Source organism: Crinia signifera, chromosome 1 (genome assembly GCF_055691185.1).
Source record: "Crinia signifera chromosome 1, ASM5569118v1, whole genome shotgun sequence".
Lineage (NCBI taxonomy): Eukaryota > Metazoa > Chordata > Amphibia > Anura > Myobatrachidae > Crinia > Crinia signifera.
The window spans coordinates 330473803-330492870 of record NC_139217.1 but is presented as its reverse complement, the minus strand read 5'-3'; the positions used below and the strand labels follow the sequence as shown (position 1 = coordinate 330492870).

The 19068-nt window shown below is 44.3% G+C and overlaps 2 protein-coding genes across 4 annotated transcripts; both read right to left on the bottom strand.

Moving 5' to 3' along the window:
- Positions 1-1876: 1876 nt before the first annotated feature.
- Positions 1877-3654, bottom strand: LOC146005666 (leukotriene B4 receptor 1-like). Its single transcript, XM_083145081.1, has one exon. The coding sequence runs from the start codon at positions 3652-3654 to the stop codon at positions 2602-2604; it is 1053 nt and encodes a 350-aa protein (XP_083001207.1). The 3' UTR covers positions 1877-2601.
- Positions 3547-18603, bottom strand: LOC146005653 (leukotriene B4 receptor 1-like). 3 transcript variants are annotated; one of them, XM_083145051.1, is made up of 3 exons: positions 18521-18603; positions 10067-11150; positions 3547-3678 (listed from the first exon to the last, which is right to left on the bottom strand). In XM_083145051.1, the coding sequence occupies exons 2-3, from the start codon at positions 11124-11126 to the stop codon at positions 3617-3619; spliced, it is 1122 nt and encodes a 373-aa protein (XP_083001177.1). In that variant the 5' UTR covers positions 11127-11150; positions 18521-18603; the 3' UTR covers positions 3547-3616. The 3 variants fall into 3 exon arrangements, with proteins under 3 accessions (XP_083001177.1, XP_083001194.1, XP_083001186.1); XM_083145068.1 differs by having other exon boundaries at positions 3585-3678; positions 10107-11150; XM_083145060.1 differs by having other exon boundaries at positions 3597-3678; positions 10062-11150.
- Between the last annotated feature and the right edge of the window lie 465 nt (positions 18604-19068).

Genomic DNA, 19068 nt, shown 5'->3' with positions numbered 1-19068 from the left:
CGCCTCCTTCCCATGAGGCCACACCCCCTTTTTGCTACGCCGCGCAAAGTTACCCCTGCTATTGTATCTCGATCTGGGACCACCCATTACCATAATTCTAGATTCGCCTATGCTCCATGTGTGCTGTATAAGTCCAGTGGTGCTGCCATGTGTGCTGTATAATTCCAGGGGTGCTGCCATTTGTGCCGTATCAGTCCAGGGGTGCTGCCATGTGTGCCTTATCAGTCCAGGGATACTGGCCAGTGTGCCATATCAGTGTGCTATTTTTGTTTAAAATGTTTTTTTGTATGTTTTTACTGCAGGGGTACTGCTGAGTGTGCCATTTTAGTCCAGGGGTACTTTCCATTGTTCAATTTCAGTCCAGGGGTGCTGCCCAGTGTACCGTATCGGTCCAGGGGTGTTGCACAGTGTGCCATATCAGTCCAGGGGTGCTGCCCAGTGTGCCATATCAGTTCTGCCCTTATTTTTATTAAAAAGTTTTTACTGCAGGCAGGGGTGCTGCTAAGTTGGCTGTATAATTCCAGGGGTGCTGCTAAGTTTACACATAAGTTACACATTTATACACACATACTTTCCTATCTTGACATATGGCTATCCGGTCCTCTTGTCTTGCAGAACTCCATTGGGGTAACTGTAAAAAAAACAATACTCACCAAAATACAGTGTAGATCAGTCCCCTTCGATCCATGTTGGTATCCATGGTTAAAATAAAATGCAAATAAACCCAGCCAATGCAAACTGAAGGGAACCCATCTATTCACATTGATTCATTTCCCCTGACTGCCCATTCCCCTTGGTGACTTCTGCCACTTAGAGGATCCAGCAATCATATATGTAGTGCTCTACTGATTGTCTGAGCTCCTCTGAGCTGTCACTCAAAGAAATCTCCAATCAAATTATACACGAGAACTTTGCATTTAGTTAACCCACAAAGGCTAATTACTGCAGGTCAAGTATGTGGTATGACCTAATTGACCTTGTGGTCAGACCGCATACTTTACTAGTGGAGCCCAGTGCTGGCTTTAAACATACAGGTCACCATTACCTTATTTGTCCCACAAATTGCAGGAACCAGGACCAATCCAAGAGCCTGGTGCTGGTTCATTAATTGCAGGGAACCTCTAGCCGATTTTACCCTGTATTTTTCGAACTAGCACAGGCTTAAAGAGCCTGGGGCTGGTTATGCTTAGGATTGTGTACCCCATGCCTTTTTTTGTGGGTGTTTTTATTACCTTAAATCTGACTAATGAATGCATGATTCTGCAAACTTGGTGGTCTATTTGAGATTCGTATTTTGATCTGAATTATCTGCCAACTTTGCTCATGCGAATGATAGTAGATGTCCATGTTGTCCTAGTGCCTATGGAAAGTTCTGCCGAGTTGGCAGCGTAGCCTTCGTGATGTCACATGGCTGGTATGTGCCAGGCTTCACAGAATGGCACATCGCAGGGCAGGACCTTCTGTGCGGGATGGCCTTGTTGTGTGCTAGGCGGAACCCCCACAGCATGCCGCCATGTGTTGTAGATTTGGAGGATTCGCAAAACTACAACCCAGTCTGAATCAAGATTTATGTATTGTAGCTTCTGAAGGTTTATATACAGTACTAGAGGTTTCACAGATTCTTCACTTATTCATTCTGTTTTTTTTTTTTTTTTTTTGACAGCTTCTTTCTATTCTAAAAATGTACTACCGCTCGAGAAATGCAACTTCCACAGATTGCAGCTTGAAATATTTTTTTCCTATTTGACTGCATTAGGGCAATAATTGCACATTAGCCACTGTTGAGGTGCCAAATGGGATAGTTGGTGCTATTTCCACTATCATCTTCCTAACTGAAATGCATGGAACAGTTCTGAGACATAAATGTACAAGAAAGTCACTGTTCTTCTTTATGTTTATTTGTGTAAAGCATACGTCTGGGTCCATAACTAATGTACAAACATGTAATCAGCAGCCATATACAGAGGTTAAAACCTAATACACCACTTTGGCAAAACATTGATAACAGCAGATTGTACTGTTCACATATATTTTGGAAAATAGTTAATTGTCCTTCACATAATTAAAATAACATAATTTGCTTAAATCCATGCATGCCTGCACGATGGCCCTTATTCAGTTCTGATCGCAGTACAAATTCATTCTCAAAATGGTCAAAACCATGTGCACTGCAGGTGGGGCAGATGTAACATGTGCAGAGAGAGTTAAATTTGGGTGGTGTGTGTTGAAACTGAAATCTAAATTGCAGTGTAAGAATAAAGCAGACAGTATTTACCCTGCACAGAAACAAAATAACTAACACAAATCTAACTCTCTCTGCACATGTTACATCCGCCCCACCTGCAGTTCACATGGTTTTGCCCATTTTGAGAACAAATTTGTACTGCGATTAGATCTGAATAAGGGCCTATGTGTTGCGGTTATAGAAATAAACTTATTTTGGAACATTAAATTGTTTCTCATTTAATTCCCAAAATTACATTTAATATAGCTCTAGTTATACAGCAAATGGAGTCTAGACCTGTTCATAGTTTAGCGGACACCCTGTAAAAATACATTAATGATTATGTGCAATAAGATCAATTTACCTTACCCTCATCATCAATATATTTGATTAGTGGAACAGATCTTACTTTGCTCTCCACATTTTTCCAATTCAATAGAGTCAGTGTGACTTCTTTGACGGAAGACTTGGGAGATTTTACGGAAGCTGGAAGACTCAGAAGCAGTACCTTCAAAGAGTTTGGCCATGAATCCCAGCCCAGCAGTCCTTATGAAGTTGCCACCAGCAAACACATACAGAATAGGATTAGCGCTGCTACTGAGAAACGCTAGGGCTGTAACATTAGGCCTGGTAACAGTAGCCACTCGTCTTAGCTTGCCTGATGCATACAGTTCTCCTGAGACTTGAATCATATTCACCACGTGGTATGGAAGCCAGAAAAGGGCAAAAGTCACTATGATCATGATGACCAATCGGCTTGTCTTTTGTTTTGTCTGAAATTTTGCAGTACGTAACCTTACTCCAATGTAGATGTAGCAGAACACTATAACTGTGAATGGGATGACGAATCCCATCATTGTCTCGAACATATACTGAAAGATGATGTGATTAGACCGATCGTTATACTGGCTGTGGTTGGGTATGCATAGGCCAGGAATAAATACAGAACGGTAAAACACCATGGGAATGGCCAACAACGCTGCTAACACCCATATTGCAGAGACTATGCCCGTGACAACTTTCTTTGTTCTCACCTTTTGAGAAGTGAATGGCCAGGCCACAGCTAGAAAGCGATCCAAGCTCATGAAAGCGATGAGGAAGATGCTGGCGTACATACTTAAGCAGCTAATGTAATGGCACATCTTACAGACAATGTTTCCAAAAGTCCAACTGCTTGTTGCAAGGAGATGGAGGAAAAATGGTGCTGTGAGGAGTACCATGATATCAGCCATGGCCAAATGTAAAATGAGGAGGCAGGTGACTGTTCGTTTCTTCATTCGGGTCAACACTGTCCAGATGACGAATGCATTGCCTGGAAATCCAATGATAAAGGCGACTGAGAGGATGGCAATACCAACACTTGCAGAGGATCCAGAAGACGTCGTCTGATTGTTAGTTGAGTTTGCAAAAGAAGCGTTTATTGTGGCCATTGTCTTCGGATGATGCAGCCTTTACTGAGAATAGGAAATAGACAATGCAGAAAATTAGTATAGTCTCATGAAAATATAAATAAGCAAATAACATATCCAAATCCTGCACCAATGTGTAGTCTCTCTCCCAGAGGAAGGACCTCTATTAACTATGCTCCAACACTGGAAAAGCACTTTCAAGTCTTGTTGCAAGTTACAGTATGAACATGTTCAGGGCATATTTTACTTAGGGTTCTAAAAATGAAAAGAGATGCTGTTGCCCATAGCAACCATTCAGATTCTGTGTTTTATTTTTCTAGAATGCAATAAAGAAATGATGGACATATTTTGATTGCTTGCTATGGGCAACATCAACACAACATTTTTAAATGTTTTAGTAAATTTACCCCCTATAGCAGTGGTTCCCAAACTGTGTGCCGTGGCACCCTGGTGTGCCTTGGGGAACTTGCAGGGGTGCCTTGGTTTGGTGGTCCAGGACCAATTCAAGTTATTTATGAGCAATATTATAGTCAAATTGGGGACAGACAGTAGTGAATCCTGTCCATTACCACATAACTGATCCTAAGGATGAGTTATAAACACAATTTCTTTAACTTAATATGTGTTTCTTACTTTTTTAATGAAAAACCTTTAGCCTAGGGTGCCATGAAAAAATTTCTGGTGCTTCGGGGTGCCGTGATTCAAAAAGATTGGGAACTCCTGCCCTATAGTTTATAAGATTGGATTAACTATCTACAAACAAATGTGGTGAATTGATTCAATCATTCTGTCTATTTGCTCTGATGGTGGTTCACTATGGGAGTGCACTTTATGCTGGTGCACTTTATGAGTGTGATTAAACCACTGACGTCATGAGTACTGTTATCTGTTGCTGGCCCTAATGTTTGTGCACAAAGTATTTACATGCACTGAATTAAACATGATTGCTCTACTACTTTCACATTCTATTGTTAGAAAAGGACTATGAGCATACTTGCCTCCCTGACCCTCTCCATGAGGGAGAAAATGCTTTGTTCCTGGGCCTCCCTGGTAATGTATGATTGCCATCACTTGTGGGCATACTTGCCGACTTTCTGGCAGCCAGCTCAGGAGGGAGGGGGGGTGGACGGACGGACATGAACAGCTACTTGTTGAGGGCGTGGCCAGAGCGACAGCGTCATTTTAGCCACACCCTGATGTGCAATGTAGTTTTTATGGCATGGCACTGTGGTGGGCGGGGCTAAAACAGCGCTATTAGCGTAATTTGACCCACGGACCCCCCCGCCAAGGGGGATTGCGGATGCCGGCGGGGGGGTCGCCCCCTTTTCCGGCCATTCCGGGAGGGTAGGCAACCCTGCTTGTGGGGAGCTAGGTACAGATGGAGCCGGACTTATTGTTGCTGGCGATCCGCCAGCAACACGGCGCTCCATCTGACTGAGACGAGCGTGCATCTCCCACGCACGCGCGTCTCAGTATCCGGGCGGTGGGGCGGCAAGGTGGACGCAATACTGTCCGCCTCCCGCTCGAGGGGGCTGGGGGGGACTCGAGGACACTGCGGGGGGTGCGGTCGCCCGGTGTGGGCACCGGGCGACCGAGGGCAGCACCGTCGGAAGGGGACGTGCGCGCGCGTCCCCTTCCGGCATACAGATGGCGTGGGGCAGGGGATGGCGGCTGGCGTCGCCATCACCATCCCCTGCAAAGATGAATCCCGCTACATCTGTAATTGCTGAGAAAGGTGTTTTGCCACGGGTGATGGCAATCATACATTACCAGGGAAATCCAGGAACAGAACATTTTCTCCCTCATGGAGAGGGTCAGGTAGGCAAGTATGACTATAAGAATATCAAATCTGGACAGTTTTCTTATCTATATAACAAATTGAAGAGTGTGTGTGCATGTCTTTCACAATGCGGAGAAACCGTGGCACTCAGAGCCGGCAAATTCGGCAACAAGGTACCTCTGGCCCCGGTGGTGTGCACCTGAAAGCTGTTTTTGGGAAATTTGTGGTGTCATTTTACTTTACACCACATGCAGTACAACACACACCCATATACACTACAACACACACCCAAAAACAGTACAACACACACACACACAAACACACAGAACACATACACTTAAACATTGCACACATACAGAAACACACAAAACACACACACTAAGGGTGAGATGTACTAAGCTGATAAAATGGAGAGTAATAAACAATCACAATTAGCTCCTAAAGTACTTGTCATTTTTCAAACACAGTCTGTGACATGGCAGGTAGAAGCCGATTGGCTGGTGGTTTATCACTCTCCATTTTATCACTTTCAAGCTTAGTACATCTGACCCTTAAACATTGCACAGATACACACAACACAATACATACACACACAAAAATATCACACCACACAGTACAACACACACACAAAAATATAGTACAAATAAAATGCATCATAGGTGCTACATCTCAGGAGTGGATGTGGAATTCATCAACACACACAAGCTATCAAGTCAGGAGCAGTGTGTTTCAAACAACAACACTACACCTGACTTCATTGCTGGCATTGACTATCAATACAAACACATTCTAACATTATGGTGGAGGTTTTAACAAATTGCAATCTTGGGCAATGTTGCCTCTAATTTTACGAAGGCTATGTGTGGCAAACGATTTTGGCTGTGCAACTTTGGAAGGAATTTTTAATTTTTATGCGTCACTGATATATATAACTGGAAAATGACGTTCAGCTATGTGTTAAAGCAGTGTACACACGGGGGTGATAGGGGCTTTCATCGCTGGGAATATGGTCGCAGGCGACCATATTGCCAGTGATGGAAGTGTGCCCCGGCGATAAATCGCCGGGTGCGCGCTCCCGTTTTCAGCCCCATTGTAATCGCTGGTCGCAGGAGCTTGCTCCTGCGACCAGCTAATTACCTCTGCAGCTCCCCCAGCAGAGGTTCCTTTTCATCAGCGACCATCTCTGGTCGCTGATGAAAAGGAGACGCTCAGCAATATATTGCAAGCAATATATCTCCCCCCGTGTGTACGGGGCTTAAACTTTACTTCAAAATGATATTAAACATTTAAACATTCAAAACACAGCACACAATGCAGTTAATGGTTATTGAGTCCACTGCTGCTTTGTGCGCTCTGTTGTAATGTCTGTGCGCATACTTGTCGAGTTGTGTGCACACAGCTTAGAGGGAACGCTGATCTTGGGCCTTTGGCACAGTATAAGATGAAGTTTTACAGCAATTTTGGAAATTAAAACCGTCCCCAAGGTTTTCCCGGGTAACGTCGGGCAGGCCAGTCAGTACATAATGAGTCATTTCACAGTTTAAGTGATTCTGTGGCAGATATACTTATTAATCCTGCTGAAGAGATAAAGTGGAGATAAAGTTGAAGATAATAATACACCAGCCAAATCAGCTGTGTTTAAAAAATGACAGTTGGGAGTTGATTGGCTGGTATGTTATCACCTTCCACTTTATCTCCACTTTATCTCTTCACCAGGTTTAATACATCTCCCCAGGTTTGCCTACCTGACCCTCTCCATGAGGGAGAACATGCTCTGTTCCTGGACTTCCCTGGTAATGTATGATTGCCATCACCTGTGGAGAAACACCTTTACCTAGCTCCCCACAGGTGATGGCAATCATACATTACCAGGGAAGGCCAGGAACAGAGCATTTTTGCCCGCATGGAGAGGGTCAGGTAGGCAAGTATGCATCTGCCCCTCTGCTCCTTATTAGGGTGGAACATAAAATCAGATATCTAAAGTAACACCTTTTGGTAACAAGAAAATTTGTTAATTCAGCTTTCTCAGTATAGAGATTTAGAAAGAGTGAAGTGATGCATATAGTAGATAATGCAATGCAGAACTCACATATCAATTTAACTACAAGTTTTCTTTGGATCGCTTCTGAACACAAGTAATAGCTTCTTACATAGTGATTTCAAGGGTGCTAAATATTTACTACTGCAATTGCCAGCTCAGCCCAGCAAAGCCAGGGAGACAGGTGTTTATTGTCTAACTGTTATTGGCATTGCATCTAGCAGTCACTCATTAGTATTACTTACTGAATTAGAGATGATGCTGCAGTCTTCTGCCAGATGGAGATATGCTGATCATCAAGTGCAAATGTATTAATCAGCCCATGGAATACCTTTCATGCCAGACTTGTACAAAGTGTTCTGAAGCATGCCAATGGAGGATGTTACGGAAAGATCCTGCAGAACATTGCAGCCAGGTTTCCTGTTGTCACAACACGTACACTTCTGTTTTACCGATTATTGCGAAAACAGAGCATGTGTAGAAGTAGACAACATTAGGGTGGATCCTTTTAATCCTTAAAGTATTTAGCATGTCATGTAATCCTTATTGGCAAACTATAATGATACCAAATGATGTCAGAAGCAGCGTTGTAACATTTCCTAGTATATTGTAGGCTTCTATATCATGATTCTGGTCTGTATTAGAGATGTGCAGACTCGGATTCCAGAGATCCGAGCCCCCATGAACGTCATCATTCCGAGCAGCGCTCGGAGATTCCCGCCTGACTCGGGTCCGTCCGCGTGGTCAGAACGTCATCTCCCGCCACCGGATTTCGCGAGGCTTTAAAAGCGGCTGCTGCGCCCGCCATCTTCACTCCAGTCTAGTAGTGGGTTGGGAGAGGGTGTGTTGGTGCTGCTGCTGGGGCTTAAACTTGAGCTTGACCGCAATATTTTTTATTCGCTAGGGCTGTCTCTCAGTGCTGCTGTGTAGTCTAACTGTGTACTTTTAGTACTACTGTCTCCTCTGTGCGGTCTACCTCTGGTGTGCTGTGCTGTAATTATTTTATTTGCTGGGGCTGTCTCCCTCAGTGCTGCTGTGTACTCTGTTCTCCTCTCTGCTTAGGGTGGGCTCTCCCTAGCAAGGAGGACAGTCTAATGCTGTGTACACACGGGGGAGATAGGACTATAATCGCTGGGAATATGGTCGCAGGCAACCATATTGCCAGTGATTTGGAGTGTGCCCCGGCGATAAATCTCCGGGTGCGCGCTCCCGTTTTCTGCCCCATTGTAATCGCTGGTCGCAGGAGCTTGCTCCTGCGACCAGCTAATTACCTCTGCGGCACCCCCAGCAGAGGTTCGTTTCCAACAGCGACCATCTCTGGTCGCTTGTTGAAAAGGAGACACTAAGCAATATATTGCTCAGCAATATATTGCAAGCAATATATTGCAAGCAATATATCTCCCCCGTGTGTACGCACCTTTGTGATGTCACAAGGCTGGTATGTGCCAGGCTTCACAGAATGGCACATCGCAGGGCAGGACCTTCTGTGCGGGATGGCCTTGTTGTGTGCTAGGCGGAACCCCCACAGCATGCCGCCATGTGTTGTAGATTTGGAGGATTCGCAAAACTACAACCCAGTCTGAATCAAGATTTATGTATTGTAGCTTCTGAAGGTTTATATACAGTACTAGAGGTTTCACAGATTCTTCACTTATTCATTCTGTTTTTTTTTTTTTTTTTTTGACAGCTTCTTTCTATTCTAAAAATGTACTACCGCTCGAGAAATGCAACTTCCACAGATTGCAGCTTGAAATATTTTTTTCCTATTTGACTGCATTAGGGCAATAATTGCACATTAGCCACTGTTGAGGTGCCAAATGGGATAGTTGGTGCTATTTCCACTATCATCTTCCTAACTGAAATGCATGGAACAGTTCTGAGACATGAATGTACAAGAAAGTCACTGTTCTTCTTTATGTTTATTTGTGTAAAGCATACGTCTGGGTCCATAACTAATGTACAAACATGTAATCAGCAGCCATATACAGAGGTTAACACCCAATACACCACTTTGGCAAAACATTGATAACAGCAGATTGTACTGTTCACATATATTTTGGAAAAAAGTTAATTGTCCTTCACATAATTAAAATAACATAATTTGCTTAAATCCATGCATGCCTGCACGATGGCCCTTATTCAGATCTGATCGCAGTACAAATTCATTCTCAAAATGGTCAAAACCATGTGCACTGCAGGTGGGGCAGATGTAACATGTGCAGAGAGTTAAATTTGGGTGGTGTGTGTTGAAACTGAAATCTAAATTGCAGTGTAAGAATAAAGCAGACAGTATTTACCCTGCACAGAAACAAAATAACTAACAAAAATCTAACTCTCTCTATACGTGTTACATCAACCCCACCTGCAGTTCACATGGTTTTGCCCATTTTGAGAACAAATTTGTACTGCGATTAGATCTGAATAAGGGCCTATGTGTTGCGGTTATAGAAATAAACTTATTTTGGAACATTAAATTGTTTCTCATTTAATTCCCAAAATTACATTTAATATAGCTCTAGTTATACAGCAAATGGAGTCTAGACCTGTTCATAGTTTAGCGGACACCCTGTAAAAATACATTAAGGATTATGTGCAATAAGATCAATTTACCTTACCCTCATCATCAATATATTTGATTAGTGGAACAGATCTTACTTTGCTCTCCACATTTTTCCAATTCAATAGAGTCAGTGTGACTTCTTTGACGGAAGACTTGGGAGATTTTACGGAAGCTGGAGACTCAGAAGCAGTACCTTCAAAGAGTTTGGCCATGAATCCCAGCCCAGCAGTCCTTATGAAGTTGCCACCAGCAAACACATACAGAATAGGATTAGCGCTGCTACTGAGAAACGCTAGGGCTGTAACATTAGGCCTGGTAACAGTAGCCACTCGTATTAGCTTGCCTGATGCATACAGTTCTCCTGAGACTTGAATCATATTCACCACGTGGTATGGAAGCCAGAAAAGGGCAAAAGTCACTATGATCATGATGACCAATCGGCTTGTCTTTTGTTTTGTCTTAAATTTTGTAGTACGTAACCTTACTCCAATGTAGATGTAGCAGAACACTATAACTGTGAATGGGATGACGAATCCAATCATTGTCTCGAACATATACTGAAAGATGATGTGATTAGACCGATCGTTATACTGGCTGTGGTTGGGTATGCATAGGCCAGGAATAAATACAGAACGGTAAAACACCATGGGAATGGCCAACAACGCTGCTAACACCCATATTGCAGAGACTATGCCCGTGACAACTGTCTTTGTTCTCACATTTTGAAAAGTGAATGGCCAGGCCACAGCTAGAAAGCGATCCAAGCTCATGAAAGTGATGAGGAAGATGCTGGCGTACATACTCAAGCAGCTAATGTAATGGCACATCTTACAGACAATGTTTCCAAAAGTCCAACTGCTAGTTGCAAGGAGATGGAGGAAAAATGGCGCTGTGAGGAGTACCATGATATCAGCCATGGCCAAATGTAAAATGAGGAGGCAGGTGACTGTTCGTTTCTTCATTCGGGTCAACACCGTCCAGATGACGAATGCATTGCCTGGAAATCCAATGATAAAGGCGACTGAGAGGATGGCAATGCCGACACTTGCAGAGGATCCAGAAGACGTCGTCTGATTGTTAGTTGAGTTTGCAAAAGAAGCGTTTATTGTGGCCATTGTCTTCGGATGATGCAGCCTTTACTGAGAATAGGAAATAGACAATGCAGAAAATTAGTATAGTCTCATGAAAATATAAATAAGCAAATAACATATCCAAATCCTGCACCAATGTGTAGTCTCTCTCCCAGAGGAAGGACTATTAACTATGCACCAACACTGGAAAAGCACTTTCAAGTCTTGTTGCAAGTTACAATATGAACATTTCGGGGCATATTTTACTTAGGGTTCTAAAAATGAAAAGAGATGCTGTTGCCCATAGCAATCATTCAGATTCTGTGTTTTATTTTTCTAGAATGCAATAAAGAAATGATGGACATATTTTGATTGATGGACATATTTTGATTGCTTGCTATGGGCAACATCAACACAACATTTTTAAATGTTTTAGTAAATTTACCCCCTATAGTTTATAAGATTGGATTAACTATCTACAAACAAATGTGGTGAATTGATTAAATCATTCTGTCTATTTGCTCTGATGATGGTTCACTTTATGGGAGTGCACTTTACGGTGGTGCACTTTATGAGTGTGATTAAACCACTGACGTCATGAGTACTGTTATCTGTTGCTGGCCCTAATGTTTGTGCACAAAGTATTTACATGCACTGAATTAAACATGATTGCTCTACTACTTTCACATTATATTGTTAGAAAAGGACTATGAGCATACTTGCCTCCCTGACCCTCTCCATGAGGGAGAAAATGCTGTGTTCCTGGGCCTCCCTGGTAATGTATGATTGCCATCACTTGTGGGCATACTTGCCGACTTTCTGGCAGGCAGCTCAGGAGGGAGGGGGGGGGGGGATGGACATGGACATGGACGGCTACTTGTTGTGGGCATGGCCAGAGCGTTAGGGTCGTTTTAGCCACGCCCAAATGTGCAATGCCGTTTTTATGGCATTGCACTGCGGTGGGCGGGGCTAAAACAGCGCTATTAGTCAAGGGGGATCGGGGATGCCGGCGGGGGGGGGGGGGGGGGGGGCACGGGAGCCAGGCGCTTTTGTGGGAGGGTTGCCCCCTTTTCCGGCCATTCCAGGAGGGTAGGCAACCCTGCTTGTGGGGAGCTAGGTACAGATGGAGCCGGACTTATTGTTGCTGGCGAACCGGGGGGGGGGGTGCGGACGCCCGGTGTGGACACCGGGTCACCGAGGGCAGCACCGTCCCTCGTGCGCGCGCGTCCCCTTCCGGCATACAGATGGCGCGGGGCAGGGGATGGCGGCTGGCATCACCATCGCCATCCCCTGCAAAGATGAATCCCGCTACATCTGTAATTGCTAAGAAAGGTGTTTTGCCACAGGTGATGGCAATCATACATTACCAGGGAAATCCAGGAACAGAACATTTTCTCCCTCATGGAGAGGGTCAGGTAGGCAAGTATGACTATAAGAATATCAAATCTGGACAGTTTTCTTATCTATATAACAAATTGAAGAGTGTGTGTGCGTGTCTTTCACAATGCGGAGAAACCGTGCCATTCCGAGCCGGCAAATCCGGCAACAAGGTACCTCTGGACCCGGCGGTGTGCACCTGAAAGCTGTTTTGGGGAAATTTTTGTGGAAACCTTTAAGGTGCGTACACACGGGGGAGATATATTGCTAGCAATATATTGCTTGCAATATATTGCTGAGCAATATATTGCTCAGTGTCTCCTTTTCAACAAGCGACCAGAGATGGTCGCTGTTGAAAACGAACCTCTGCTGGGGGAGCCGCAGAGGTAATTAGCTGGTCGCAGGAGCAGCGATTACAATGGGGCAGAAAACGGGAGCGCGCACCCGGAGATTTATCGCCGGGGCACACTCCCAATCACTGGCAATATGGTCGCCTGTGACCATATTCCCAGCGATTATAGCACCTATCTCCCCCGTGTGTACACAGCATTACTGTGTACTTGTAGTACTACTGTCTCCTCTGTGCTGGGGCCTACCTCTGATGCTGTGCTGTAATATTATATATTATATTAATAATTATTATATTATATATATAGTCCACTGGTGCTGCCTGCACTGAATCTGCCAGTGTTATTTAGTTACTCAGTCCACTGTTGCCACTGGCAGTGCTACTGCCTACCTAGTGTACCTACCTAGTACATACTAGGCTGCTATATATAATTTAATTAAAAATATAATACTTGTGCTGCGTGGGACTGTAAAAAATAATTCCATGCTGCTGGTGCACTGACGTGTGCCACTGCCAAGCAGTACCTAATAATAAAATTAATTATTATAAATTCTGATGGTGCACTGCATAAAGCTACTGGTGGTGTGTAACTTTTGTGGTGACCACTGGCAGTGCTACTGCCTACCTACCTAGTAGTTTAGTTTCTCTACCTACAAGGCTGCTATATTATTAATAATTAATTGAATTATATATAGTCCACTGGTGCTGCCTGCACTGAATACTGTGAATAGAGGTTGCCAGTATTATTTACTCAGTCCACTGTTGCTGCTGCAGTGCCACTCTTACATGAGCCACGTGTTTGTGCGACCCACTTGGGTGGCTTAGCATAGTTATCCAGCTACCTCGGTGCAACCTTTTGCCCTAAAAACCTTATTGTGAGGTGTTCAGAATAGACTGGAAATGAGTGGAAATGAATGTTATTGAGGTTAATATGCCGTAGGAGCAAAAAAAAAACTTCTGCGATTTTAGCAGTTTTTATGCTTTAACAAAAAAATCAGAACCCAAAACCCAAAAAATCCAAACACAAAACACTACAAGGTAATCAGAACCCAAAACCCGAAAAGTGGCCGGTGCACATCGCTAGTCTGTATGCTGCCACATAGCGAGATTTGGCAAACTGAGCATGCCCTGTAGCAAACATATGCATTTTTGTGTCTGATTCGGCTGTCCTCTCCCCCCACTCAGCGCATCTATTAGGTTAACAAACCTGTGCTCCAGCTAGAAAACATGCACTGCATTCCATGAGTACTGGGTTTCATAAAGACTGATACAGATAGTAACATATTCCAGACACACTTTGATACTGATTATACGCTCTTATTATATCTCACAATAATGTCTATGTGTGAACCTAAAGGCAAATACACACAACTTTATTTAGTAAAGCACAAGTCAAATGAATGGAAACATGTTCCCTAACGGGCTTGCTTCGTGCACTATGCATCTCACAAGGGATCTTACTCCCCTTCCACTGTACTCGGCACATGTTACTATACACAGAGCATACTTGCCTACATTTAAAAACTAGTTTCAGGGAGATTAAGGTTGGTAGTAGAATTTTGCACAGCACCCCATTGAGGGGGCGTGTCATGCTCCACCCAGAGGGCGTGTCTAGTTCCATATATGGAGAGATTGTGAAAAGAGATTGTGAACGTGGCACCTAGAAGCGTGGGTGTGTACTGCTACATCTGAGAGGAATCTTTTATAATTACTTACTGTATATCCAAATGTAGATGAGCCCCAAAGCAGTCTATTTGTGGTAAACAACTTTGAGGGGGATATGCAAACCTACAGTACGCCGCTATTTCCGATGAGTGAAATAGCGGCGGATGCCTATTCAATGTTGTCATTACCAACAGCATTGAAAAGACATCATGGCAGAATGATCCCAACTTTAAAAGCGGTCAGGCCTGTTCTGATAAGAACAGCTGTGAATTGTCGCAATCACGGCCGTATCTCGACAATCCATGGCCTTTTACGTGGAGACTCCACCTTTTCACCAATCGGCGGACGGGACATTGAATTCTGCCCAGCAGGCCCAATATAAACCTATGGGGGATGCGGCCGGCGGCGGTGCAGGGGGGGGATCGCAGCAGGGATCGGAGATTCCTGCTGCGGTCCCCCTTTGATACATTTAGGTGATACTGAATGTTGGCGGCTAAACTCCTGCAAATATCGTTTGATAAATGGGCCCCTAAGCGCGGCTGTTATATTATCAATTCCCGCTGTCACTTGTATAGTGGCTCGCAGGGATATATCTGCTGGTTTTCACCATCAGTTATTACTGACGGTCAGCTCACAGACAGGTTAATAAAGTTTTATGCGGATATGGTATATTCCTATCACCGCCGCTGTGCGGTAACCAAAATCTCCCATTCAAATATACTTTACACGTGGTGCATCAGGGGCAAACACACGATTTTCAGAAGGGGGTTTCCAAAGGGGCGGAGCAAACCCGGGTCAGTTAAAGTATTATAGATAGACCAAATATGTATGTATGTATGTATGTATGTATGTATGTATGTATGTATGTATGTATGTATGTATGTATGTATGTATGTATGTATGTATGTATGTATGTATGTATGTATGTATGTATGTATGTATGTATGTATGTATGTATGTATGTATGTATATATATATATATATATATATATATATATATATATATATATATATATATATATATATATATATATATATATATATATTAGTGGAGTGGGCTTATTATTCATAATTGTCTGGTGGGAGGACAGCTTGCTTGACTGCAGATCTCTCCAGTTCCCGAAAATAGATTTCTTAGATTTTAATGGAATTAAAAACTAGTGAATCCCACCTACCAAATGATATTAGGGACTAGGGGATCAGAGTTCAGGAGGCAGAGTAATCCGCCAATGAGAATATAGAACTACATACCAGGTGTGTGGAGCTGGAGCAGTAACCAACTGCTGGAAGGCTGATATCTCTGGTTCTGGGAACAGTAGAGACAAGCTACTAGTGTCCATCAAAGGGGGAGAGTCAGAGCCGGCGCTACCCACTCAGCAGCTGCTGCAAAGAAGGGAGGCACCATGCTGAAAAGGTGCTTTCTCCCTCCCTGCTCTGCTAAAGCTGCCTCAGCCCCCACTGTCACTTTCTCCTGCACGCTGCCCGCGGGCGGCAGTATAAAGATTTGCTCCCTGCACCGCGAGTGCACACAGCCTGCATGCTGCCCGCAGTATCTGTCTGACAGCGGGCGGCAGTATTGAGAAGCTGAGCGGCTCCCTGCACCGCGCACACACTGTCCTCCTCCTGCGACTTGCCCCCTCTTCCTCACGGACACTTGCGCTGAGGCATGTAGCGCTGTCTGTGAATGCCTGGATGACATGCCATGTCCGGAGCCGCCCCCTACCCATTGCTCCCTGCGTCTGTCAGCTGTCAATCAAATGACAAACAGGCAGCAGCGCCGCCTCCCCTTCCTTCCCTCTTCTCAGTGTGCTGTGCCAGTGCCACTGCCAGTCCTCAACACTCCACCCCCTCTATCTCCTCCCCTCTTCTTCCATCTCCTCCTTCTCTCCCCTCATTTCCCCCTCAGTCACGAGAGGGGTGTAATGGCATCCTTAGCTTCCTGCCTACGCAGATAGAAGAGGAGGGACTGCACAAGAGTTAAACAGCAAAAGAACAGTGAATCTTTTATTATACATGTTTATAACAATTTTTGGTACTTGTGAGTTATCGGGCACATCGCATCGCATGCGACCATCGGATGCGATGCCCCGATTTTTCCATAGGAATCAATGTTAAAATGGACTGAGTCCATTTTAACATGGAATTCAATGGAAAAAAGGGGTAATTTTCATACCCCTACTATCCAAGTGGGCATGGAGTTGGATATAAACCTGTGGCGAGCATAGCGAGCCACCGAGCCCGAAGCGTGGCGAGCCCCGCGAGGGGACACAGAATACCGTCCCCTCGCCACGCTTCGGGCTCGGTGGCTCGCCACAGGTTTATATCCAACTCCATGCCCACTTGGATAGTAGGGGTATGAAAAGGACCCCTTTTTCCCATTGAATTCCATGTTAAAATGGACTAAGTCCATTTTAACATTGATTCCTATGGAAAAATCGGGTCATCGCATCCGATGGTCGCATGCGATGCGATATCGCATCGCATCTGATTGTATGCCTTGACTTAAGGCATACAATCAAAAAATCGGGAGCCCGGATAACTCACAAGTACCCAATTTTTTTAATAATTGTAGATTTCTTTATATTAATTTAGACACTTTTTAAATAATGGGCTGGGTTATGTGCCTAAAGGTGGCCATACACGCTGCAATCGGGCATCGCATCACACCTTTTTTGTACTGCTTTCGGATCGCATCGCACACACATTGCATGCATGCCGTGCGATGTGATGCGATCTAGCCCATAACGTATGCGATTGTCACAATTTGCCTGCAACATATTGTGGACACAGCACTGAGATGGTGAGATGTACATGCACCCGAGATCCTCCATAGGATCGCATGTTGCATACGCTGCCACAATCGGGCTGCAGCTTGTTGCAATGGCAATGTGAAAGGGCACAAAATGTATGGTTTGCAGGAGGGTGCCGGACACCCTAGCACCAGCCCTGGGGAGAGTCCCAGCTTTTAGAATATACCCTCAGAAAAACTGTATGTCAGACAGAACCTGAAATATCTGACTGGGAAAAGCAATTAACAGGCTTGGATGGGGACCACTGCTTTGAAGTCAGATATCTCCAGTTCCCAAGGGCTGATTTTTAAAATTCTTGTACCCATGGAAAGAGGGGACCCTCAGCTTTCAGTTGGGTACTCAGAAACCCCCCTGCGTGCGCTACTGGGTGCATGTCTCTTAAGGGCAGTATGTATACCTATATTACCACCGCTATGCGGCAACCAAACTGTCCCTTTCAATTACACTTTGCAAGTGGTACATATCCCTATATAACCGCCGCTTGGTGCAGCTACCAAGCTGTCCCTCTCAAGTACAATTTTCAAACAGTACATACGGATGTCCCTATATTACCACCGCTAACGCGGCTATCAGGCTGTCCTTGTGCAATACATTGAACACACAGCGGGCAAGAGAAACACGGTCAGGTCGGTCACATATTCTCAGTGATCCCTTCCTGCCTCACCCTAACGTATGTTTCGCTAAAGCTTAGTCAGCGGGGGTGATAGGAATACACCATAACCGCATAAAACTCCATTAACCTGTCTGTGAGCTGACCGTCAGTAATAACTGATGGTGAAATCCAGCAGATATATCCCTCCACTATACAAGTGACAGCGGGAATTGCTAATATAACAGCCGCACTTACTTTGAAAGGAATGGCATATTTGATGCCATAACTATAATTCAAAGTTAACAGCAACTAACAGAGACAGGAATATAAGGATCTAAATTGTATGCTGCTTATGAGGCAAAATAGGGACGCCTAGGTTGCTTGTTGTGTATCCAAGTCATTGAAAAATAATTTGTGTACACTGCAGCAGGATACAATAGCCGCTCACAGTGGTAACAAACTCCCACTAGTAACAGTGGGTAACAATACATATATTGTGGGGTTTTAGTGTCAAACGGGTAGGCACAGGTGAGGATTTGGCACAGACTTAGACAGTGACATCACTGCTTGGGTCCAAAACAGGGCTTGCACACTATGTGACACTGGACACACACAGCAGATATAGATCAAGTAACTCAGTACTTACAGCCTTGTCTCTCTCTAGCAGCAGCTTGCTGCATCCAACACCCAGGGAGAGAAAGCTATGGAGAGGGCTGACTCCTTTTTAAAGAATCAGGTGCTCTCCTGATTACCAGCCCAGGACAGAACACCCTTTGTAAGCCGGAGCTTACCACACAGATTGAAACAGCCTGCAGTCTATATGCCATAAGACAGGATTCTAGGGGAAAGGTACCTGCCGTCTATGACTTTCCCTGCCACTGTCTTACAATATATATAAAAAATAAACACAACAGCCATCTATGGTGGAGGCACTAATGAGATTTGACAGAATAACCCACCAATAAAAGTACATTCCTGCTGATTAGCATCACTTGTGGTGGGGATTGATTGTGGTGCAGTAAGGATCAGTATAGGGGCTGCAGCTAACAATCCACACTTGTGTTCCCTTTCTTCCCTTTACCAAAAATTATGCCAACTGTCAATAAACTGTCAATAGGCTACAGTGGATACATTGTTGAAATATTAACAACATACAGTGATAAAGATACATTAGTATCTAGCGGTCTCCTTACA